The sequence below is a fragment of the Geospiza fortis genome, unplaced genomic scaffold (assembly GCF_000277835.1).
Source record: "Geospiza fortis unplaced genomic scaffold, GeoFor_1.0 scaffold130, whole genome shotgun sequence".
NCBI lineage: Eukaryota > Metazoa > Chordata > Aves > Passeriformes > Thraupidae > Geospiza > Geospiza fortis.
Window position 1 is genome coordinate 12,979,840 of NW_005054300.1, and position 25,817 is coordinate 13,005,656.

General features: G+C 37.8%; 1 protein-coding gene across 1 annotated transcript in view; it reads left to right on the forward strand.

Annotated features, from left to right (window-relative positions):
• ADK (adenosine kinase) overlaps nt 1–25,817 on the forward strand; it is a 269,341-nt gene that overhangs the window by 23,268 nt on the left and 220,256 nt on the right. The window contains exon 4 of the mRNA XM_031061789.1: nt 12,797–12,850. Within this exon, the coding sequence (XP_030917649.1) occupies nt 12,797–12,850 (54 nt within the window). The remainder of the gene's footprint in view (nt 1–12,796; nt 12,851–25,817) is intronic.

Here is a 25,817-nt window from a genome sequence, read left to right on the forward strand (position 1 = left end):
TGAAATTAAATACTAACTGTTAACATTTCTTTTTAGTAACTTGCTATTACATCAGGCTATTCCTGAACAAAGTGCTGATACCATGCCAGTGTTAAGCTAAGGTATGAGGTGCTTATGCCACTGAAGATCCCTGATCTTGTGCCTCTGTCCTTCGGCACAGGACCCTGCCCAGACCTGCTCTGTGTTTAGCTTCTTCTTGTCCTGTTCCTTTTGGAGGAAAAAAAAGGAACTATTTCCCTTGTGGTCTCTGCTATAGCCACAGGGAAAGGGTGGAGGCAGTCCATCTTCCTCTTAATTACTGGTGTTCTTGTTTTCCCTTAGCCAAGAGCTGGACTAGGGTAAACTAGCTGTTTGAGTGTTGTTTTATGTTATTTTTGTCAGGGCAGAATCATCAATATTCCAAGTTACTGGAGATCTGTTTGTATTGTAGACTTCAGGATGTTACAAAGTCTGCGGTTCCCTTATATGTTCAGATTAAATGCAGAGCTGTGGACAGAGTATTTTCATTTTACAAACCCTTGATTCCTCTCTTCAATATGTTAGCATACAAATTATTTTAATGTTTTACTTGAAACTTGTGGGTTTATGGCACATGAATACTGGGCAGCAGTGGCTAAACAATTTTTGGTGATTATTTTAGCAGATTTTTCCAGTTCATTTTTTTTCCTTTTATTTCTTCCATTGTTTTGTGACAGCAGAAGTGATTAAGTTTCCATGTAAGAATCTGAGGTGCACAGGACAAAGTGTGAAGGGGAGCAAATCGCTGTCTAACATGGCAAGCTATAACAAGTGAACACTGGCATGAAGCCACAGAAATACAAACATTACCAGGAACATTTTTTCAGTTCTTATATTATTGAAGCTATTTCTTTTTTCAGTCTTGAGGCTGGATTTTATTCTTTTTAAATAACAGAAACTTCCCACTGGTAGGAAGGTAGGCAATAAAGATTACTGTAACATTAGGCTGTCATTGTAGTCTGGAAGTGTACAGTCAACTTCCTTCATTAGAAATGAAACTATACCCAAATTCACTTCCAGACCACCCCAAGGAAAGGCTGCATGCAGTCTCACCTGTGAATATTAAGTTAAGCCTGGTGTCCTATGTGGCTTCAGGCTAGCACACCTTATCTGGTCTGTGTCAACGCAAGAACTACAGTTACAAATGTAAATCTTCTGATTTCTGCCATTCATATTTCCCAGCAAAAGCGACAAAGTGTTCTAGAATCTCAGGTCTCCTATACAATTTATTTAGTATAGTTACTGTGTAGACAAGAGATCAAAGATCTTTCCCTGAATATGATTGCAATAACTCCCATTTTTGCCAGAATATGGTCCAGCGTGTTTCACTGAAGCTGTTTTGAAATGTGTTTGTGATGTTATATGTGGCAGTGTTAAACAACAGCCAAAGTTCCAAACAGAATCCTCAGGATGTGTCAAGTTCTGTATGTAATTCTACAACCAGTCCTGAGACAAAACACTCACCTAGGCCTAAAGTGACAGGAACTGTCCAAATACCTCAGTCAGTCTCTTTCCTCTGCCAGACCCTTGCATGTCTGGACTTGATGCTGCAGGTACCACTCCGGGTGAAGAATTTAGTATATACTGAGCAGTGGCCATGTCTTGAGGCAAAAGGGAGGAACAGTTCTTCCCAGAAAGAGGAATTGCAGTTCTCGGAATGCCCCAGTGGCAGCAGAGCAAGGACTTAATCTCTCAAGAATGCTGCCCTAAATCCCCATCTTGGTATTGCTCATTCATTTTTCAGGATAAAAATCAAAATTTTCAGGGCAGTAAAAATCTTTCTCTGCCATTTCCCCCATGCTACTTTTTCTTACAAAGCTGATGCCTGTATTGACTTGGATATGTCTTTGAGCATGGCTGAAATTTCACAGTAGCTGTAACATTTGTCTGTAGCTTTCTGTTTGCTCTAAACGGTGTTAAAATAATTTGTAGAGAAGGCAAATTAAGGTAAATGAATTCCCTGACAATTACTATTTAAATTTCTCTAAGCTGGGCTATCCTGTATTAAGCCCTTGGGTGCAGAGACAGGTGATGAGAGAGGTGTAGCTTTTAGACAGCACTGAGACTCATTGAGGTTGCAGCAATAATATGAAATTAGTACTTCAGCCTAGTTTGCCACAAGCAGAAGCACATTGATAAAGTTGTCTAACAGGAAAATGGAATACATTTTAAACTATATTTTTTTTAAGAAAGAAGAGAGGTTTTAACTGATATGTAAGACTTGCTGTTAGTTTCCTTATAATTTCTAAATGGGAACAACATGGATTTTATTAAGTAGGATACACCAGTCTTTTTCTGTGTCTCTCTATGAATGATGACAAGGTCCATTCTTAGCATTTTGAAGACAGTTAAATATTTAATATCAATCAAGATTTAATACAGTCTCAGAACTTTCAGTTCCTTCCTTTTGGAGGATTTTGTTGCTCGAAGGTAATATTCTGGGCTGCCTTTGTGGTTTGTGAGATCTTCACTGACGAATAAATGTCTTTTGCTCTGTCTTAATTGATTTTTATTGATGTGGCATGTATTTCTTTGTATTAGAGACACTAAAATAATTGTATTTTAGAGATTCTGTTTCCATTTGTTCTTTTTGGAGATAGAGATAGAAAAGATCTAGTATGGGGACAGAGTTGTAATTCAGTTATGAAATGTACTTTGTGTTAATGGAGCCCAACATGGTCTTATGTTTGCAATGTAATGTTACTGTGTTTTTTAGTGTATCCAGAGTATTAACCTGTATTTTATTGTAAGTATAGAGTCTGTTGAAATTCATCCCGATGGCTTTTTATAAGTCTGCCTTCTCTGAGGAGGCAATGAAGAGTGTGTTTTCAAGTGTAAATTGAGTAACTGGCAGTGCTATTCATATATGGCAGACTGGGAGTCTTTATTTAGAAGAAATCATCAATAGTTAGAAGAAATATATCAATTTGAGGGTTGCATTAACAACCACACCACTGTGCCTTCTCTGAATTTTATATATATATATATATATATGTATTTGTGTGTGTGTGTGTCTGTATATATATAAAATTCTCAAAGCAGAGCTCCTCAAGGGCAGGGGAAGTATTTGGGGATTTTCGTACTAGTGGTGACAGGATCTGTTGTAGAACTGGTACAAGTTGGTCAGAACAATAAATTTTAAACTGATAATAGTAAATAATTGTGGGTAACTAGGAAAAGAAAAGGAGCCCTTCAGTTTAGATCATGTACATGTTACATGGTGTTTTTCAGTAAGTTTTATGCAAGTAAAACTTTAAGGCGTGACTGTGGAAACTGTTTGTGTTTATAATAAAAATGAATTAAACTGAGTGTTTATTTCTGATTGAAGAAAATAGGTATGTAAATGTTAGATGGGCATTTCAGAACAGAAACAATGCAAGAAGAGCTAGGAAAACTAAAGATGTGGCTTAAATATTCAAGGCTTAAAGGAATAATAGTAATGTAGTATGTCAAGAGTTCAATCTGTAAGGAGAATACCTATAGTTCTGCACAAATTGAATTAATATTTTATCCCTTGATAAAGTTACTAAGGGTCAACAAAATGTATTTCTACTGGTGCAATGAGTTGAGAATTCAGAGTACCAATTTAAAAAAATGCACAGAGTGTGTACAGCTTTTAAAAAGGTACTTGTAGTCAGGAAAATGTTTATTGGTCTTAATTTTAAAAACATGTATATCTCCATACAGCAAGTGTTTAGCTGTCTTAAATTTTTAGCTCCCTAGTTTGTAGTTAAGGAAACTGTTTTGACAAGGCCACTTCTATATGCTTAAGTCCAGAGTGATAGGGCTGACCCTATTAAATGATCATAGTTTTTTGCAGTCTGGTGATTAACAGGCTTTGAACTTTCCTGGCTTTCTTAATCCCTTTTAATCATTTAAACCTATTATTGTTTTGACTTCAATTTCAAAAGCCCTTTAAATCTGTCTTACAATATTAATAGCTGATTAAAGTCCTGATTTCCAACCATATTATCAGTGGGACGTCTTACCTTATTACTCTGAATAATTCAGAAACAACTAGGAAAATATTGATCAAGGGTGAAAGAAAAAAAATCAGAAAAACTGGCCCTAGTAATTGTTATGTTCAAAGTAGTGATCATATCCATGCGTTAAGTGGGGGAAACAAAATTTATGCTTTAATTTATGACATGAATAACTGTATTTCTTTTTTCTTTTAGGTTTCAGTAGTGTCATTTTAAGCTAATTCTGTGTTGACATTTAAATCCATAATCCATCTTTCATAATGAGTAATGTGTTAAAAAAATTCTGCTAATATTTTTTGAATCCCTTTCACTCAGAAATTCCAACTTTTTTTTTCTGAAGAAGAGAGGTTTGTATAGGGAGTCATGCAGCCAAATAAGACTCCAGTCATAACAGTGGACAGGAACTGAGTAAAAAGGAAAACACTAGAAATTTGCTCCATGTGTTCTTCAAGGTGGTCCTTCATTCTCTCAGCTCTGACATATCTATTCCCATAGCAAAGTTTCAAGTCTGGAATTTTTTTTAAAATGAAGTGCCCAGTACCTGTGGTTTGAGTTGCAGTTAATTTTTTCCCTAAGCAGATGCTTTTGTTTAGTTGAGCAGTGCAATTCTCTGCCAGTCAATGCACGTGCCCTTTCCCAAACCAAACTTGATTCTGTGTCACTGATAACTATAAAGTAATTTATTTCCTATTAAATATGAAGTAATTACTTTTTTTCTGAAGTAATTTGTTTTCTACATTCTATAGAATTTAAGATTGAAGTATCTTAACCTTCTGTTGCTATTTTTTCAAGTCTCCTTCCCACTACCACTAGTGTGTGCTTTAATCCTACCTACATTTCTTCTTCTGAAGCTGAACGCTTTAGCTACAAGTTTTTCTGTTTGAAAATTGAAGAAAACTAAATAATTAGTGAGGCTGACAGCTCACTCTGGGGTATTTTTGCTAATTTTTGTTTTGTTTATTTGCTTGTTCCTGTTTCTGGATTGTAGTAGTTCATTGCTGTCTTAAATGCTTGGTGTGAGTTGGAAGCTCAGGTTGAATTAGTTACAATTCAAAGCACCTCATTTCCCCTCTGCCCAAGTTACTACTCTGTGGGATGCCTTTAACCCCACCCATTTTTTATGCTTTAAATTTACCTGTTTGGCTTCACATGTGTTAGTATTTTGAACTCTTACTGTCTGCTAGATGGTCATAGATGTCCATTGTCATGACATACCCGTGCCAGTCTCCTGTCATCTGTGGATTTCATCAGTAGCTTCTGTACTTGAGACCAGATCACTCATGGATGTGTGGCATAGTGTTGGGTCTAGCACTGATCCATGTTGAAATCAGTCTGATTTATGCATTCTCTCACAGTTCTAATATTTCCCCAAAGAAATGTCTGAAAGGTATTTTAAGCAGTTTCCTCTTTTGTTGGTATAAATGGATCCTTGAAAAACCTTTTTCTGGAAGCAGGCTTTCTTTGGGGTTTTATTGCGATTGTACAGTCTGTCTTTAATCTTTCAGTTTTTCAGGGATGGCAATCTGGCCTTTTATTATTTGTCAACAAAGCAGTATCTATTCAGTAAGAAATTTTTCTAAAATGGTGTAACCTGTTACAAGATCATCCTTAAGTAACAGTGAATAGTGATGAGCTGTCACTGAACCTAGAAATTAGTGTAGAAAAGATCTCTGTTTTGCTGTCAGCTTGAGGCCAGGAAGGAATGTGAAAAGATAGGGAGGATCAACTGCCCTGGTATAGAATAGGAGAGAGGCTAAAGAGGGGAAGAAACTTTGAGGGGATGGAGAGTGTAGTGTGGTGCATTTCAGATGGTGAAACTAGGAGACTAAGCAACAGTGAAAAAAAAGTAAATGTATTAAACTGCTGGAGTAAAAACAGTGCAAGTCAGGCAAGACAGTGAGACTTTCAGAATATGAATCAAAGGCCTTTACTGTTTGGGTCTGTCTTTTTTTTAGTGGAGGGAAAAAACATGTCTTAAATATTTGGACTAAGGTCCTTGTATCTGTCAGTTACAGAAAACTTCAGTTTGGTTTAGCTGCTTTCATCTGGTCCATGATGAATTGGGCTGCTAAACTTACATACCAGGTGTGGTCTGGGTTGTGGATTTTTTTGTTTTTATCTGGATTTAGAAAATTCACAGCCCTAGAATCTGGTTTAGCAAGTTCAAAGTAATGATCCAGACATGTACAAGTCATGATACTCCCACTGTATTTGTGTGCGTGGGAAAGATTATTGGGCTAGTAGGAAGAGCAAAGCTACATTAGATTTAACTGAAATGTCTATGCAGCTGTAGCCTTGTCAAAAATGCAGAAGTACTTCAAGTGCTATTTGACTACTGTAGGAAAAGCAGTTTCCTTACTGCTTTTTGATCTCTGTATAGATCAAGTCAGAAGAAATGGAGTTAGCACTTATGGCAGCATTACTTATTCTGTCTGATAAATTGCAGATGGAACTTGAGAAACAGGCTGACCTTCTGTACCCATCCCCCATAAATCTGAGGCATTAGAAATATTTTGTGAGCTGGGCTCGCTGTGCACATTGGCTTGGAAATGCTCATGAGGATGCCCTGTTGTAGCAGGTTCACTCATGGCTGATGATCTTGTGGGATGTGTGAACTGCACAAAAATCAGTCAATATACTCTGAAGAAGGACATGTGAATACAATGTCCCAGAGATGCCTTGTTCTAGTTTTGACAAGATTAATAATTATGAAAAAGAAGAAAAAAAAGGACTGTGGTTCCTTTTTTTTTTTAGCCTAGTGAAGGTAGCCTTAACATCACTTGGAAGTTGAAGTAACACAATTGCTGAATCACTCTTATGCAGCCTTCTTCAAATTAATCTGAAATATAATAAGACTACAGGGAAATCCTTAAGGTTCCCTAATGACTTCTTTGAAAATTTATGAAGAAATGCTTCTTCTGAGCTCTGTCTTAACAGGTATCTTCTTTTATTGATGAAGCATAGCCTACTATAAATAAAATCTACTTGTCTCGTCCAGTTAATGCAACCAATGGGTGTCAGGTGTCTGATGGAGAAATCACACTCTGTTCCTTTTTTTGATGACTTTTCTGCAAAGTTCAAAGAACACGTTGAAAATCTGCCCTTTCATGTATTGAATTTTTAATCAATCTGGGGAATACTTAAAGCAGTAAGTGCAGCAAAGCATGTGAAATACAATAAGCTTATGGAATAGCAAAGCCCAAGTGCATTTAAAGGTGAGCAGGGTTAGTCAGAGTCATGTACTGAGGCAAGAAATTTGTATTTATTTGTACATCAAGCAAAGCAGAGGAATGTCTGTGCGGATATATATTTTGGGCTTCTTGGAATGCTTTACTGTTCCAGCTTTCTGTCATGGACACAGTTTAAATATAGGGTTTTTTTGCTCACTACTCACATTGATGGTTAATGCTTAGAAAAATACTTTTATCTCTAGTATCTTGTTCTTCACATGTACTCTTGAAAATAGTGATCAGAATATTACTGTCATACATATGCAGGTTTTCATACATCCTGGTGTACATTTCATCTTGGCTTTTCTGGTCCAAGCAGCATATACATATATATATATATATGTGTGTGTGTGTGCTGATTTTCATTTTGATATTTGTGCAATTATTACTTTTTTTTGTTTAGATTGGTGGATTCAACTAAAAAACTTTGAAAGTTGACTTAATTTTAAAGCTATGAAGATCTATTGCCATTTTGTTTAAACCTGTTTGCTCATCACTAGTTTCATTTTGGGCTTTTGGACAGGTGAATGTTACCATCTTTTCAGGAAGTTTTTGATAGAGATGATCTGAATTTTTTATATGTTTGGAGTTTATCACCAGTGCATATTTCATGCAGGCTGTGTTTTCTTTTTAATTTGGTCAAGGCTTTGTGAAATTGGATGCTGCCTGAAAGGAACCATACTTTATGGCTCTTTGTTGCATTAAATATATTTCTGTAGAAATGCTCACTACTGTCTAAGTCCATGAATTTTCATTGTGTCTTGTATGAGAAGCTGGGAAATAAAAAATCCTGGAGTTGTAGGATTACTGTTTTAGAAGGATCATTAAAATACATTACAGAAGTTGAACTTGGAAGTTCTGGTATGCTTAAAAAATTAAAAACAGGCATATAATAAAAATGATACATTTTGGAAGAAATTGAAATTGAGATGATAAACTTGCAGGTGAATGCTGGGCAAGTTCTTCAATGTACATGAAGAAGTGAAGAATATAGCACCTTTTTTACCACTGTAACCAAATGGAATGTACTGGTCAGAGGTGTACTTCTAGCTGTTGGAATAGACCTCTTCCAAGTGGCCGTGGCATTTTTTTCAGAGTATATTTAGGTGTACCTAGAGCAAATTTCCTCAACACCATTGTTGTAGTGCATTTTTATACTTTGTAATGCTTTGAAGTAGTTTTGTTTTGTATCCCCATATTTTTCCCAAATGGTTTATCCCAGACTGTACCCCCCTCCCTTTACCTGTGTTATCCCTCTCCCTGGAGGAGAGCATCCCCAAAACCCCATCCTGGCTCTCTGTCCATCACTCAGCATCCCATCCCCTCCATCTAGAAGCTTCGGTCCAGGTCGTCGAGTGATTAGCCAGAGGCCAGGGGTCAGCCCCCCAAGCCGTGCCCCATACGCTGTCCTAAATGTCTATCCCCCGGTGCCCATCCCTTAGGGTCACTTATTGGTTAGTAAAATGTTATCTACTTTTGGTTTCCACCTCCCTTTGAACGTAACCTTAGCACATCTCCCGGGGCTCTCAGCAGGAGGCCCTCTAAGGTGCAGGAGCTCCTTCGGGACTCCTAGAATAAAACCTTGGATTAACCCCTGCTAAGAGTCGGCCCTTTATCTTCTAGCGATGTCTCTGGTGTCTCTTCTGCTGCAAAGGTGACCAGCCTAGGTGCCCTCAGTACCCTCGGGGCACGGGAGAGTCTCCCCGCTGTTGGCCGTGTCGGGGCTGCCCCCCACCGGTGTCTGCCGACTCGGGACTGGCCGAGGGCTCCTGAGAGGCTCCCAGAGGGACAGAGACACACCATGTCCTCAGAATGCCTGCAATAATGTTTTAGTCTGGGTCCCTTACTTTATTTCCAGGCTTGTGGAGAGGAAAAATATTTGAGATTTCTATAGCTGTGAATTTATAATTAGTTGTGCCTTTGTTTATTGATGAAATACAGGCACATGAAATTGATCATTCCTCCTGGTAAGTTAAATGTGTAAACATGGCTTTTTGTAGTGTCAGAAAGAATACTGTCTGAAAGAATTCTCTTGACACTGGAAAACTTACTGTATAGCACTGTGAAACTTACAATTTAAACTGTCATTAGAGATGGATGATAGGTACTAACAGAAACTACAGTTCTATCTGTAGCTGGGACACTTAGCTTTGGTTAGAGTAGGGTATGTTGGAGTGGCCACGTTACAATGACATCTAGAGGTTAAACCAGGCTGCTATGGCTTAAGACAGTTCCTGAGGAGCTGAGCAGGGGAAGAAGCAGCTCTCAGAGCTGGCACCTTGCCCAGGTGCAGTGGGGCTGTCAGAAGCCATCACGGTGATACTCGGAGGCCGGGTGCCGTACAGGCAGCGGCAGCTGCGCAGCCCCGCATGCAGGGACAGCTGTGCACTGGGGTCAGTGCTGCAGCCCAGCCCTTTGCTGCCCAGCTTCACGGGCAGCTGCCTTTCTCAAGGGGTGTCTGGAGCACTGGCTGCTCTTCCCATAGATTAAGTGTTTGTGAAGGACAAATCAAAGGGCTTCAATGTATCATTTTTGAAAGGCGCTGCAGCGTTTTCTGGCACCTATATGGTCAGGCTGTAGGTCCTTCGGCATGTTTTTACTCTTAAACCTCCTTTTTTAAGATAGGACCTCAAGCAGTGATGAAGAGACTATTAATGTTTTGAAACCATCACAGTTTGCTACTGGATAGTTGAAAGAATAATAATTATTTTGTGTTCTACTTTGAATTGAATTTTGTGTTGAACTTTGAATTTCAGAGGAGAAAAAAAGAAAGTTGTGATCACTCCTTTGCTTACTTCCATAGCATATACGGCTCTCTTCTACTCACTAGTTTAATATCGGGCAATTAAATCTATAATACATACACGATTGGTTGTTCTGGTTGCTTAGAGGGTTTAGATGTCCTTATTTTAAATTTTTTGATTGCTTATCTTTGGCTTCAATTTTGCATTTAGTATTGTTACCTCCTAAATGTTATTTACAGAAGTTGTGACAAATCTAACCTTCATTAGTTAGGAAGACCCAACTGGTGTTTATCAAGCTTGCCTATGAAGCACATGTTGGGAAAATACTACATAAGCTGCTCACTGTGCTAGTTGCACATTTAAATTTATTAAGTAGTTCAACAGCTGTGTATGAAATATAATATATGTCTTAATGCATAAAGTACTCATAAAAATTTGAACCTTACAAGCATGTCCCTTTGTGGGAAGTTTTCTTTGACAACTTTCTATCAAAGCAATGTCTTTAGGGATCAAGGAAGAATATTTTAAAAAACTGTTTTCACAGTAATAAAAGGTGCTGGTGGTGAAAAAGATTGGGTAAGCTGAGGTTCACCAAAGGAACCATTCTGCAAACCTTAGGGGTAGCAACTGTGTCTCTCCCAGCCCCTCTGTGGTATGTCAGTAACATAGCCCAAAATCACGCATCTGTTGAACAGCATTCCCCTCATGTTACATGATTTCTGTAGTAGCTGACTTACTAGGCTCAGTAAGACAGGTTTTATTTGTTTGAGTTTTTTCCCCTCTAAATAATTGTGGAGGTAAAATTGTGGATAGAAAAAAAAAGGTGTAGTAACCAGTAAATATTCTGGAAGCTTTGAAAAACTAAAGATAGATTTTGTTTCTCAGCAGAGAAAATTGTATACAATCGAAGCTGACGTAGTCTGCTGGTAGAGGAAAAGCACACAGCTTAATTTTTAATGAAGAATGTCTGTGACTTTCTGTGGATATATTTGTTAATGGGCAAAATGATCTCCATTTGCAAAATGGATTGCATATTAGTGTATCTGTCTATGACAGATAAATCCTTTGGACGTAGACCTGATTTCATTTTAAGTCAGATTGCAAGTTTCATAAGAAGAGATAGTGTCCTTTGACGTCTGAAAGATGTTCCTTTTAGAATTTCCTGGTAACTCACTTTGTTTTCTCTGATACATGAGTATTTGCTATCAGTGAAATTCATATTAAGATATGACAAAAGGAGATATCGGGGAGGTGTAGCAGCATTGTGAAGAGACTGGTATTGGGCTAGATCCTTTTTCATGTAAGAAAAAGAGCCTGATACTGTTGATTACAGAAAACATTAAGTTGGAAATGAATGTAAGATCATAAGAGTAAAAATTGGTGTCTTTAAAGACTGACAGGATGGTAAAGTATGAAGAAGATTGGGCAATTTAAACAAGTGACCTGAATCTGTACAGGAAACCCTGCCTACGCTGAGTCAAACGTGAGCCCTGCGCTTGGAAGGAGAACATGGATGAACCACTGTATCCTGATTAGGAGTGTCTACAGCAAGGATTTAGCAGCAAAGTAGATAAATGGATTCAAGTCAACATGATACTGTAGCAAATAACCCGGGGAAGTCTCTGTATTTGTAAACAATAAAAATCAGTCAGTCTGTGTCTTGTATGTCTGAGTGCAGTGAGCACTAGTGAGCTTGAAGGTGTCCAGCATTGGTCCAGCATTGCATTTTCAATGGATGCTGAAAATACGAGTTTCAGAGAGTATCATCAGAAAATGCTGTAAGGAATAGAGAAAGGATATTGTGCCTATTTGTTATAAACAAAAATAATTTTGCAAGATAGATTGAGTGTAGTTGTTGCGGACCAGAATCTTCCCTCAGGAGGAATAACTTATGGTTCTGCAGCAGTCTAGAGCAAGGAACAAACACAGACGACAAAGGGACAGTGGGAACATTCAGCAGTGTGAGCAGATAGCTGCTTGCAGAGTTGTCCAATGGACACTTGACTTCTAGCTGCTTACATTATGAATGATTGTCTTACAAACCAATCCACCAAAAACCCCACCAAATGCAAGAGAAAAAACCTAAACCCCACAGAATACTATAGCAATTTATTTTGAGATGTCAGAAGATTTTATTCTGATACAGAACAAAAGTGAGGTCACCCCTTAAAGGTTTTCCACAGTGAGTGACAGTGCGGGCTGCAGCATGGCTGGCAGTAGGCTGTCCTGGCAGAGACTGCATTCTTTTCCCTCTGATCAGGCAGTGTTGGCAACCTATTCTGTTAAATCATCTATTAGGTCAAGCTAGCAAAGAAGATTTCTTTCTCTCAAGCACTCACTTTTATCAGAAGTTGCTTGTATGGACTGCAGAAGTTTCCCTAAATAGCCTGTTGTTAAAGTATATTTTTTTCTACAGAATTATTGTGGTATTTATTTTAATAGTTTTATTTGGTACAGGGAGAAACGCTGCAGCCACATTTAGTGTTTCTATTGTCTGTAATCTTCCCTTTCATGTTTTGGCAGATTCAAATGATAAGATCAATGTATGGTTCATGGTATGAAGTGCAGTGATTTTTGGTAGATAGTGTCAGCCAAAGTGTCCAGTGGAGTTTGAAGCCTAAAGCAAAATTTTGTGTGATGTTAAGTTCACTTTGATAAACATGTTGTAAGTTTTTAGAAAATTTTTTGACTGTCTTTGCAATACCTCTATCTGAATCAACAAACACACAGTTTAATAATTTGAAACGGTAAAACTTCATTTTATGGCCATATTCTCATGTGAGTGACTGTTTTGTGTTTTTTCTCTCTTTTTTTCCCCAAGGTATGGGCTGAAGCCAAATGACCAAATTTTGGCAGAGGAGAAGCACAAAGAACTGTAAGCTTTTTTGTGATGATATGCATGCATGTTACCTATATACTTTTTAATGTATATACATGTCTTATTGTTAAATACCTGAAGCAAAAATGTTAGCTTTTGCTCTTTAGTATTGTCTGCTATAAATTGCAAAGCTTGTCTGAAGACTAATTGTTACAAAAAGAGATTTAAAAATCTTTTTTCATTAATTTCTTTTAAAAATTCTTTAATTAACTGCAGTTGGTACTAATGCAATTTAAATGCACCATTTAAATGTTCATCCTAAATGCCTATGTTAATTTCTAAATTAGATACAGATTTCTAGGATTACTTTCACATTTCTCGCTTTCAGGGTAGAGATATTGGGGAATTTGGTCCATTTTGTGTTCATCTACATGCTTAGATATAAAAATAACACCCCTTTTTTTCCTTACTATTTTAAACTTTATGCTCTTGCACATAACTGTTTGTTTCCATTACTACATTAGCATTGTTTTGTATTATTTTGCATTACTTCATGATACACCAGAAGACTTATGGAGTTTATCCTCGTGTAAGGTAATGTACCTGTTTCAGATGAATTCACATCTATAGCTGTCAAGTTTTCTCATATTAAATTTTTGATGTTTTTAGAAAGGTCAAAGTTTTCAAACAGTAAAAATGTATTCTGGTAACAAGGATTCAATTCCTCTGGAAAAGATTTTTTTTCCCAAAAGCTTTAGTGATTTAATTACTAACCAAATGTTCCATGTTCTTTCAGAGGATGGAAAAAGGCATTTAACTTAAGTTAGTACATCATGGTAATGTACCTGTGACATTAAAATGCTTGAGCTCCAGGCAAGAGACAGGCAACATGAGTTTCCTTTGATGAATGATAAGATTGGTTTTATGCAGAGCACACTCTCTAGTGATAGAACACTGATAGACAGCATAGCTTTGATTAACCCATTAACCCATTTTGGATGCTATGAGCTACAAGGGTTAAAAGTACTGCAGAAAAAATGCAGAGGGGTTAAACACAAGGTAAATTACAGGCAGGTCTGTATTTTGGACAGTACAAGTTGTACTGTGTACACAAGCTTTATTTGTTCAATAGATACTGATTAAACTGAGCCTTTTGATGTGAGATATTTCATTTGAAGTACTTCTCTTTTAGCTTTTTATTATAGGTATATTGCATATTAGTTAATTGCACGATTATTGATATGTTTACAGCATAGTCACATCTTAAATGGAGGATTGAACTAATTTTATTCAAGAAGTTCTTTATTAAATTTTGTTTAATACAGAAAGTTCAGTAAAACTCAAGATTTACATGGATCAGCTGCAACAGAAGCCCTTCTTTAGTGTTTTGTTGTACACACTGCATTAGCTGCTGAGATTATTTATATGTTGGTGGGTATAATGAAAGAGGTTGAACATGCTTTTGCCACTGATCTTGTCATCTTGAATGTCACTGAATACTTGACCAGGGAAAGACTCCTGGAGGTCAGTGTCACGTTGTTTTCAGGAGAGACCTTTGGAACATTTCTAATGCTGTGTACTCTTCTCCTTGGACCATGTGACCACAACAGATTGCACATTGTTGAACTTCAGAGCACTTTCAGCCCTTCAAGCTAAATTCTCTGATTTAACTTATAGATGAGTTGTTAGGTACTTAATTAACCTTTTCTGATGTTAAATAGACCTTCATATTTTAAAGAAATGCCAGTTCCAAGAAACATGAAAGACAACTTACCACTAGAGTAACTGTTGCTGAAGGGATTATAAACTTACTCTTAGGTACAGTACCCTTATAATTAAGGTATTCTCCTAACCCTATTGTAATGTTTTAAAGTCAAATACAAAGTTAGTTTCTACATATTACTGTTCAGTTCCAAAATCCTCCTACTTAAAATAATTTATCTTTCAGTCTTTGAAATGTCAGAAGATTTTATATTGTCTTCCCTAGTAGTAAAGAAGACTTCCTTTGGCATTCTTCATCTAAAATCCATCATGGTGATTTATCTGACTGTCAAATGTCCTTCAGTTTCTCAGAGATACTTCAGTATAGCTGTTGTTCATAAAAATGTAAATTTTGTTCAGTAATGAATTCCTTACCTCCAAAGGTAACTGAGCCTGCTACCCTGACTTGGCTTGATCCTTTAGTCCTTGAGTCTTAGTTATCTGGAGAGAGAAGTACAGCCACGAAGAGTGGCGTTGGTTTACAGGCATGGCATCGTGCTTAACTTCTATTTTAAGCACTAAGGTATGAAAGATCACCTTTTCCCCCCCCGCTTTCAATGCACTTCAACTGTAGCAGCCTTCTAAATTTTTCTTTTCATTTTGTGTACACTTCTTTTGTTTAACAGCATTTTATTAGCACTAAAGCTGTTAAGTTTGGGCATATATGCATTTTTTTTCAGAATTTAGCTGGAAATATCTACTCCTGCCCCACCCCAATCAATTTTTGAATATACCTTATGAAGGGTGGAAGGTACTGTCCAACAGCTCAACCTGTTTCCATTAAAATTAGCAGATTAGTTAGAGCCATCAGCACTGGTGATCAAGCCAAGCCGTGCCCATGTTGTAGGGAACCAGATGGACAACACACTTGTTTTCAGTGGCAAGTCTGCTGTTCTGCAGAGGGAATAACAAAGGGGGTGTCTTCTGTTTGCATTTTTTTACAAGGGAAGTGTTGAGCATTTGTGGCTCAAGGGGTGTCCTGCAGATGTTTCCCACCTTCCCTAACCCAGCTAATCCCCCTCAACTCTGAGTCCTGCAGGGAAACTGCTAGGGAAACTGGGACGTAATAAGGTGAGGCCTTAATGTTGTGTGTATTTTTTCTCCGTCTGAGAAAAAAAAAAAAATATAAACTGTGAGACAAGCAAAAGTATTTTTCCTGACCCTTTGTATAGTTCTTTTACAGGAGTTTTTTCTATTTTTAATTCTCAGAATGGGCCTGATTGGCTTTAACTGAAGGTCATATTAGCAACTATAGAATTGTGTATGCTGTTGCCTAGGCTGATTTTTTTTCTTTTTTTACTACAGTTCCACATCAAAAGTTTTTTTAGGAGAATAAATTTAGGCTAGGTGCAGCCAGTGATGGGGTGCGATGCAAGTTGTCTTGATATTAAAGTAGGAATACTTTAATATAGAGTTCATCTTCACTGTGTAGAGTAAGTGTTGAAAGAGGAGTTGGGATTTCTTACTAATATTTTCTTTTCCTAAACTAGGGTCTGTAAGCCAAGTTTTTGTAGCTCGACTAGCTTGTATGAATACAGGTGACTGAAATACAGTCACTGTGAGTTTTAAAAACATTGTTTGGAGTTCAGTAGTACCACTGAGTCTGTAAGCAATGCTTCAGAGCACTTGTTTTAGTGCAGCTTTGACTGACTCCTTGTTGAAGAGTTTTATAAACTTTTGCTTAAGCAGTTTTGGCTGTGATGGGATGCTTTTGAAAGTTAGCTGAAGGAGAGAGTAAGAAATGTGGAATCCACATTGTGTTTCTCATTTCTTAAGCTTTCTTTTTCAAAGATCAAGGCTGTGAAGTGTGGAAGAAGGTAAATATCAGCTTTCTTTCTCTTCAGTCAGTTTTTGATGTATTGGTCAGAAGGGAGAGAGCAGATGTGTTGCTCTGCTGCAAGTTGGCTGAGGGGGATTCATTTAGCTGAGAGGGATTTCATTCTTACCTGCATACTTGCTATTTTTCATAGTGAAACTGAACATGGGAGAGAGGGACTCTTAAATTTGAGCACAGCTGTTTGGGTGACTGATGGAGTTTTGATTTACCTGTAACATCTGGCAGGAGGTGGTGTGTGCGTATTTTCTGGTTTTGCTTAGGCAATATAGATATTTAAGTGGAAGGGTCAATCTTGGAGTCATAATAGGGATGTTTGGGGATTACAGGGGGCCTCTATTGCTTGAGAAAGAGTAGAGAAATCTACAGGAGGGGTTTAGAAGTAGTCTGGGTATGTCAGAGACCTCAAGGATCTCCAAGGGATTAGAATTGTGTCACAGGAATGTTGAGAGCAGTTTCCTTGTATTTGGGGGCGGGGGGGCTACCCCATGTTAGTCACTGTCTATCACAGTACTTCAGTACAAATCTAAGGGACTCGACCCCAAGCACAATGAGAGTGCAGCCGTGTGTCATTGGTAGTTCAGCTTGCAGGGAGGGAGTCCTGAATTCTGGGTCACCAGAGGGACGCAGCTGTCCCTCTAACGCTTTGTTCTGTGCCACTAGAGGGGGCACTTTGTCTTCGGTAGCTCTCGCAGAAATCCTTCCCTATGTGCGGGGTTTAGCATTTGTCCTGTTGGGCTGAACTCTCTCTAAAATACCTTTGGTTTTTATCCATCCTCTTTCCCCCCTACAGAAGAAAAAGAGGGTAGAGAGTTGTTTGCAGAAGCAGGGGGAAGAGAGAGTAAAATATCAGGAATATGAAGCTTTAAGTCTTTTGTAGGCCTTCTCAACATGTGCTGACAATATATGTGATTTGTATGGATGAGGTGACATATGAATCTGTCACAGCTGTTGAGTTACTCCATATAATATGCCTCACTTGTAATTACATTTGAGTAGATTAATATATATTATGAAATATGATTTGGCAATGAATTAATGTGGAAAACTGTTATGGCAGTTATAACAAGGTGCTCAGATTAATGAAAAAACCTGCCAGGCTCCCACATTTATATGACTTTATTTTAGATTTCTTCCTCATTTTTTTTTTAAATCAAGTATCATATTGACCTGTTTTCTGGTGTAGAGTTTTGTCTGAGAACTTCAGTAAAAATCACTACTGTGCAACTGATACTCGCTTTTCCAAAATCAAATATTTTTAGAGTTTTTACAGAGGAAAACTCTTAAACTTCTCTTTTTAATGAATAAAGAGTAATTTAGAATGACTAGTCTCTAAAGTTGTCAGTTTTTCCCAAAGCAAATAAAATTCTGTATATATTGACTCTAATTGTTCCATGACATGTAATTAGGCGCTTCTTTAATTAAACTTCCATTAAGTATGTGGGAATTCTGTAGAGTAAGAATCTGCATGATGTGCTCTATATTTGAGAAACTTGTAAGGAATTGTCTTGATGGATGGGAAGAACTCTGTACTGATCTGGAATGGTTTCTTAATCCAGTTTCTTGAGTTGTTGGCTCCCTCTGTAGAAACTACTTTAAATTGCAGTTTGATTTCTCTAGAATTGTTTTGTCACTTCTGTGTACACACATAAAAGCTTGAGTCAGATGTACAAAAGGAATGATTTATGGTTAGCTACAGAATTTCTATTACAGATTCCTCCCTCTGTATTTTTCCCTTCCTTTTTCTGGATGTCCAGCATTCATGCAATTATTTTGAATTACAGCACCAATGCAAATTAGCAGTATAGAAATCAGCTCACGAAATTCTTGGTAAGAAGCAGTCCTGCATACAATTTCTAGAAGTTAAGGTACCAAGTTATAGCAGAAATACTTTTAACTTCTTTCATGAAGCAGTCTTTACATATGCTTAAATTTAAAATCAAAACTTTCAAGTTAGTTTTAGTATATAATTTCATTTTGTATCCTGCTGTTGGAGATGTTAAATAAGTAATCTGCACAATACTTGTTCACGGTGGTAAGCAGATTGCATCAGTATTTTAAAACTTTGTGTATGTATCAGTACATTGTTTTAATTGAGCCTCTTGCCTCTGTTCATGTTCCTTTGTGTGTGTAGTACATTGAAGCCCAACTTTACTATTTGGCTTTAAAGGCTCTATTAGAATAGTCTCTATTGTTAAACAGCTCCTGGAAATCAGTGTCAATTCATTCTTGTATGGCAGAGTGCTTATTTGATGTAAAATAGAAGAAAACTTCTGATAACAGCTATGGCTGGCAGTTAAGAGCAAGGCTTATGTTCGTCTGGGGAGCTTGGTTTTGTAGCCTGAGATGCTTATCTGAGGCTGTTGTGTGATACAACACTTCCATGGAAATGGGAAGGAGGAGTGCTGCAGGGGAAAGAGAAGGATGGTTATGAAAGCCAAGGGAGAATCCAAAATATTTTATATATGTGACATACAAGGTGTAAAAACTGCTGCTAAAGGATTGAATCTTTATTTGCTTAAAAGTTCCTAATGTCAGATTCACTGTTCTTCTGTAGTCTTGCTCTAAATCACATATATTAATTTTTCTTCTCTTTCCTTCAGCAGAGGTTTTCTTGTGTCATCTGCTTTGATTACCACAGCCTTATCATAGGTGGTACAGAAGAGATATCAAAAGATCCTTCAAGGGAAAGATGTTTTCTAATATTCCAGCTCAAATTTAATTGCTTGCAGGAACCCTCACCGTGCTGATTATTGAATTAAATTGATCTCTTGTAATGATTTCTTACTTTGACGGTGTGTGCAGGAGTAGGTGGACTGACATGGACCACCTATTTGGTTCCTCTGTGTAGTGAGCTAATGAGGCCAGGTTACTCTGTTTTTCTTTTTGATAATATTCCTGACAGTGATTACTGTTCCTCAGTGTGTACTAGACATATGTGCTTTAAAGCAAGGAAATAACATTTTTCCCTTTGCTGTCTGTTCCTAAGCTCACCCTCCTGCACAAACTGAGCAGAGAACCCACAGCCCTGAACTGCACTCTCAGACTTGGAAGGCTCATGTGATCTGAGCTCCTGTAAAGCACTTCAGCTTGCCTCTCACCCAGTGAGAGCAAAGGCTTCACAGACAGCACAGGATGGCTGCACCCTCTTGTCCTCCTGGGGCTCATTTCCAATAAAAGCAGTTTGGGCAATCAGTAAGACATGATTGTCCAGAAGATGACTTCCCTCATGATTTCTCCTGGCATTTTTCTTATTTATACAACTTATTAAAAAATGGTGTTAATGTTTCCACAGCACTGACTCCTGGTATTGATGAAGTGTGGTGCTGATGCAGTAGTGATGGGACTGTGTGCAGTGACAGACGTATTTGAAGACGGCATTTTGAATATGCAGAATGATTTTTTTTCCCATACTGCTGCATATTTCTGTCACTGTAGTGCTTTCTTTCCAATAGAGGATGGGGTGCACTCTTTTTAGAATAAGATGCAGTCTTGTGCTACAGAACATGCAAAATCTCCTGGGATTGCTGCTTTTTAGCTAAGGTAGCTATGGCTTCTGCATCTTTACTGCACAGTTTAGAATTGGACAAGATCTGTCTTGAGAGTATTAATTTTTGTGTTATGCAGTGTAGCACCAAACTTGAGATTTTCCTAAAATTTATTATTTATTTATTGGACCTTTTAATAGCCTAGAAGACACTTTGTCTTAGTGTCTTTTAGAAAGAGAATGTATTAAAGATGGCTGTGGGATGATTTTGAGCTGTCAGAGTAATTATTTAACTTCAAGCTGCAAGTTACACAGCAAGAACTGCATATTCTAAAACAAAGAGTGAGAATTTAACATGGGATTTTTATTCTATTCTCTTACTGCATTTCTTACATGTATTCTGCTCACAGTCCTCTAGACATAGCATCAGAATCAGAATAAAAGCTAATGCCCGCCCAGTCATTTTGTGGAATTACATTAATTTTATTGCCTTATGTATACTGTGTGTGAAGGAGAGCCTTCAGATAATCTTCTGTTGGCAGATCCTGTTTTGATTCTGATTTTAGTGACATAACATCAAAGCTGTTGGAGTGGAGGCGCTGTTCCAAAGCCCCAGCAAAGGCTGCGGTCAGTGCTGGGAGTGCCACCAGCTGAGGGGGTGCTTTGAGCAGCAGCCACCTCGCTGGCAGCTCATTGAAACCTGTTGTAAATGGTGTAAAATGTCTAAAGCTTTTAACCACTTGAAAGGACTTGACAGTGCACTGTTATCTTTTTGCTTAAACACTTCTAAGCCTGGGGTGAGGGGGCTTACTGCTTTCACTGAGGCTCGTTAAAACCAGTGGAGGTAAGAAATGTGTATTTCGTGTGCATGCAGTTTGAGCTTGAGATGAGATACACCTGAGCGAGGTGGGGCTTGGGAGGGCTTTTTGTGTCATTCAGACCACAAACATTTTACATGTTCAGATTGCTTTGTTAACTGGTTAAGTGAAATTGCAAAACCTGGAATGAGTGTAATCAACTCTTCTCTAAACTCAGTTTTGATTTTGTTCTGGTTTTTAACGTGTTGTTGGTATGATTATCTAAAAGTCAATGGTCAATGCCAAAGAGAATAAAAATATTCATTATTTAATTCTTAGTAATTTTTTGATGATCCTGAGAGTAGACGGAGAATTTAAACTTCCAATATTTTTGCATTTTAGTGACCAAAAAAATTACTGTAACAGAAAATACACTATAACTGAATTTTCAAATGCAGCCTGAGGCTTTTGTGAACTCTTAGGATTTTAAGAATAGAACTTATTTATTGGTGGCACTTGTGTTTGACTGCTCTGTTTACATCAATAAAGTATGTGTATTTATTGTGTATTGCTTTTTCATAATTCCATAAGAGACATAGTTAGGATATAATGCCAGCATTTTTCCTAAATAATCAGGTAATGAGCTTTATTGTTGTGACATTTGTGTGCAATTAATAACATTGTATCAATTCCTCCTGTGCCGGGACTTCAATTTTCTCACTTGAAGTCTTTTTTTTTTAGTGAACCTCTTAAGAATTGACTTGCCAGAGAATGCCCACTGATGTCCTGCTTGTTGCCCTATTATAAAAATGGCGGAATCACATCAGATGTTCCATTTCCAAAGCAGTTAATGCAGTATCACTCTCTTTGCTAATTTGGCTCTAAAAGTGTCCTCATTTAGAGATGTAAGCACCACAAATAAAACGTAAAATAAGCTGTAGCGTTTGTTAGCAACTGAGAGAACAGATAAGTCTCTATTGCCCATTCAGTCTTTTCTGAGTTAAGCTTAGCCCCAAGAGTACCAATTAGTGCTCAGAGTAGTGAATTCTGCTGTTTTAAAGGTGGTCATCTATCAGAGCAGATTAAATGGCTTGTGTGAAAATAATTTAGTAGCTGCCCATTAATTGCCTTTCCTTTCATAGAACTGTAGAAATAGACCTCAAGAGATCATTTAGTTTCAATCCCCCAATCCAACTAGAGATGCATCTTTGTCATTCCTGGCAGATATTTGTCTTGCTGTCTCTAAGGGTCTTTGGAAATAGTAAGATGTCATGTGGAGACAGTGCAATCTTACTACATTACTTGTAATGGTGTGCTCTTTGATCCCCACTGAAAAGTTTGCTTGCAGGATGGAACAGAGAACTATTGCCCATAACAGTGAAGAGGGAGTTGGATGGATTACAGAATGCACAGGAATTGCCATGGGGGTAAAAAGATGGTTCTAAGCAGGGGAGCCAGGACAGTGTAGGACAAGGCTGTGTGTTAAGAGAATGTGCCCATGTATTTTGGCTAGGGTAAGGTTCTGTGCACCCATGCACCCTGACAGGAAAAAACATAGAGCAGACAGAGTAGCCTGCAGTGTGAGGAAAATATTAAGAATCTAGCCATTTTAGTAGTGTGATGGAAGAGGTTGCATAAAGTTGACCATCTGATTTAATCAGGACATCTGGAAGCCTCTGCTTCTTGAGTCTTGAGGATATGTGTTTTGTATGGATGTGCAGTTTTGCATTTGCAGAGAGATGTGTTTGTTTTGCTTTCCTCCTGCTCATGAATAGTATTGAAGACTTGCCAGGAAATATTGTCTGATCTACATACTTATATAGTTCAATAATCATTGTCTCATGTAATTGTCTCTCAGACATATAAATTGATTTGTTCTTGAAGCTTTGTACCAGATAAGATTGTAATTTTATGGATTTGTGGCCAAAGCGAACAGGGAATGTAGCTGGCTCTAAATTGCATGGGAAACTTGCTGCACATTCAGGAGCTGTGTGCCTGAAGGATGGAGCCATCTGCTTATTCTGAAGGGGGTCTCCTGCCCTGATGCTGTTGTGGCTGTATGATCAGATGACCTTGTTTACAAGAAGTGGAAACAGCAACTAACACACACTGCAGCTTCTGTCCCCATCACAGATGGAGTGCAGCTGCTGCAAGGGATTCAGTGCTACCTTCTGGTCACATGAGTCAGCTGGTGCAGTTGCAGCTGCAGATGCCAGTGTCTCTGCTGAGCAGCTGAAATACACAGACCTTACACAGGCAAGTGCAGGGGTGTGTGAGAAGCAATGGGCACAAATTGCCTGTGCCAGTTGAGCATCTGAACTACCCTGCACCCAGTATGTCAGTCCTGGCCTAATCTTGTCTCTTTAACTGATGTCACTGGTTCTGGTTGTGAGGGGAGTGACAAGAGAGCTGCAGACAGTGGCAATATAATGGCATTACTTAATTTCAATTTCTTATTTCTGATATCTGTGTAAAACACCCTGAAGATACATATGTTCTCCTATCTTCCTTGTTCTCAATGTAGTTCAGGTTCAATATGAGACTATCGATTGGAGGGCAGAATCACAGTCTTTCACTATGGGAAAAAATATTTGGGGAAATTCAGTATTAGCACAAAAATATGTTGGGTGCTTTAAGTTGAAATTGAGTATTTAAACAGGCTATGCAACTCCAGCAGTTAACACTGTGATTTTAAACTTTAGTGACGAATTTTCTCACAGATTTGCTGAAAGCTTCTGAACTAACTGAAAGAACTTTTCTGAAAGTAAGCAATCTCTTGAGCTAACATTTCTAGCACTCAGCAACAGTGATATATCAGTCTGCATGCATCAGTGAATAAGCCTACCAATTTCCATCTGTTGACAGTCCTGCACAGATTTCTTGAATTCTAAGAAAAAAATTTTGGGTTAGAATTCCAGCAGCAGCTATGAGAATGTTTAGAAACAAACAGGAGCTTTGTTAAAACTTTGCAGTGTGAATATCCTGTTCACAAAGAAGGGAAAATCATTCCATCATAGCTGTCCAAATACACGTGTTATTGGTTGATACATTTTATGGGAATCCTTCCTAAGCTGGAAGGATGTGCCTGTGTCAAGGGTTGGACACTGAACTATTAAACTTTGTGACTGTTTATTTACTGTCTACTCTGAGAAAAACACTTTGAAAATATCCTTAAAACCAGTACTTTCTTTATTTCTGTGGCTTGGTTATTGCGGTTGGCAATTACTGTGCAACAGCCTTTTTCCCCTTTATTGTTTTATGAGGTTTCCTTTGGCTCTGCCACAGGTGCTTACCATGAGTAAAGGTTACCACTCTGCTACAGAAAATATAAAATACTTGTTTTTCTGAGGAAATGGGACATCAAGCAAGTGAATAGAAGGGAAAATCTTAAATTAATATGAATAAAAAAAGACTGGAGGGAGGAACAAGCAGGTGTAAGATACACAGGGTACTGTTGTTCAAATTCTTTTTTTTAGTGGAAATGGTCAGGTTTATCTTTTTGTTTGGGTCTTTAATTTTAAAGTATGTACTGAGAAGACGCTGAATAATTTTCTGCCTAAAAAGCAATAAGGAGCAGCCTAGTTCAGGTAAAAGTATTTTCAACCTTCAGTGAACATATTAGAAAGTTTCAGTATCAGAATAAACTTGAATTACAGATGTCGCAATATTTACAACTTGCACAGTGTTGTATTTGTTGCTTTTTTTTCAGTATTTTTTCCCCAGTTATTTGTATGTGCAGTTGCTCTTTTCAAACTCTTTGCTAGCACTACATTTCCTACCAAGACCCCTATATTCTCTGGACGCTGGCTGCTCAAAAAACTGTGGATTACAAGTGGAAGTACCCTGCTTACCTCTTTTAAAGTTGCTTCAGAAGTGGAAATATCCTGCTTACCTGTTTTAAAGTTGCTTCAGAAGTGGAAGTACCCTACTTACCTGTTTTAAAGTTGCTTCATGCTGAGTGTTGCAAGTGATTAATATCTCAAAGGGAAGATATTGCCACTGGATGGTGCTATTGTTATGTTATTTAACTTACTTTCTGTGATAATGTGGATGGCATGAAATCTCCACACCTATCCCCCTGAAAGATTTTGTGAAGATCTGCTGCAACAAAGTGCTATGTATAGAGGTCACCAGCAGTAAAATAGTCATCCACCACCAGTACCTTCATGAAGGCTGGGAAAGGCAATTCTGTCTGCTGTGATCTGTATTTGAGCTTTGCAGATGAATGTTTAAAACAAGTTTGGATGACAGCCTGCCTTTGCTAATACAGTTGTTTGTAGGGAAGATGATGTTCTTGAGGAATGGGATACATTTAAGCCAATCAGCTGTGTGAAATCTGCATATTCATAATACATCTAATTATCCAGAAAGAGATGCTGAGTTACTGAAATTGTCACTTTGAACGGTTTCCTAACGAGGGGACTGTCTTTTAAAACGGCAGGGGTTACATAGTTAGCTACCTATTACATTACAAAAAAAAAAGTTTTGACTGTTTTATGCAAATATACTGCATTACCTTGTATAAATGAGAAGGTAAATCAGCTTTTGAAAGCCCTTCATGTTTTTTGAGGGTGGAGAAAATGAATTCTTCTTACAAATTTGCATTTCAAGAAGTAAATAACTACTTGAAAAGGTGTGCTTTCTTTTAAAGATTGGAGTTTGATAAGCTAGAGATTTGAGTGTTAAAATGACTTCATAAATTTTTGAAATTCATCTTTGAATATGCTATGAACAATTGAAAACATACTCCAATTTTCTTATAAGCTGCCTTAGAAATGGGGTTTTTTGGTGCTTTTCCATCCATTTTCATTCACATATTTTGATCTGTCTGGAGCAATTGGAGTAAATTTTTTAGAGCCCTGGGAGAGGAGAGGAAGGGAAAGAAAGTCCCTAGAACCTAAGAAAACTATTGCTGTTGTCAGTCTTGACTTCAGAAGAAATGATGAGATTTGGCAAGACATGTTCTTGTGTATTTATAGCCTGTCTCTTTGACCAATTGAGCTATTCTGTGTCTGTCTCTAATAACTCTTAAGCTCAGTGGGCAAGATCAGAACCATGTTTGACAGGGGAGAGAAAATGTGTAGGATAAGAAGTTACTGAAGGTCTCCAGCGAGTTAGGGGCTTGATAAAGAAGGGAGCTGCATG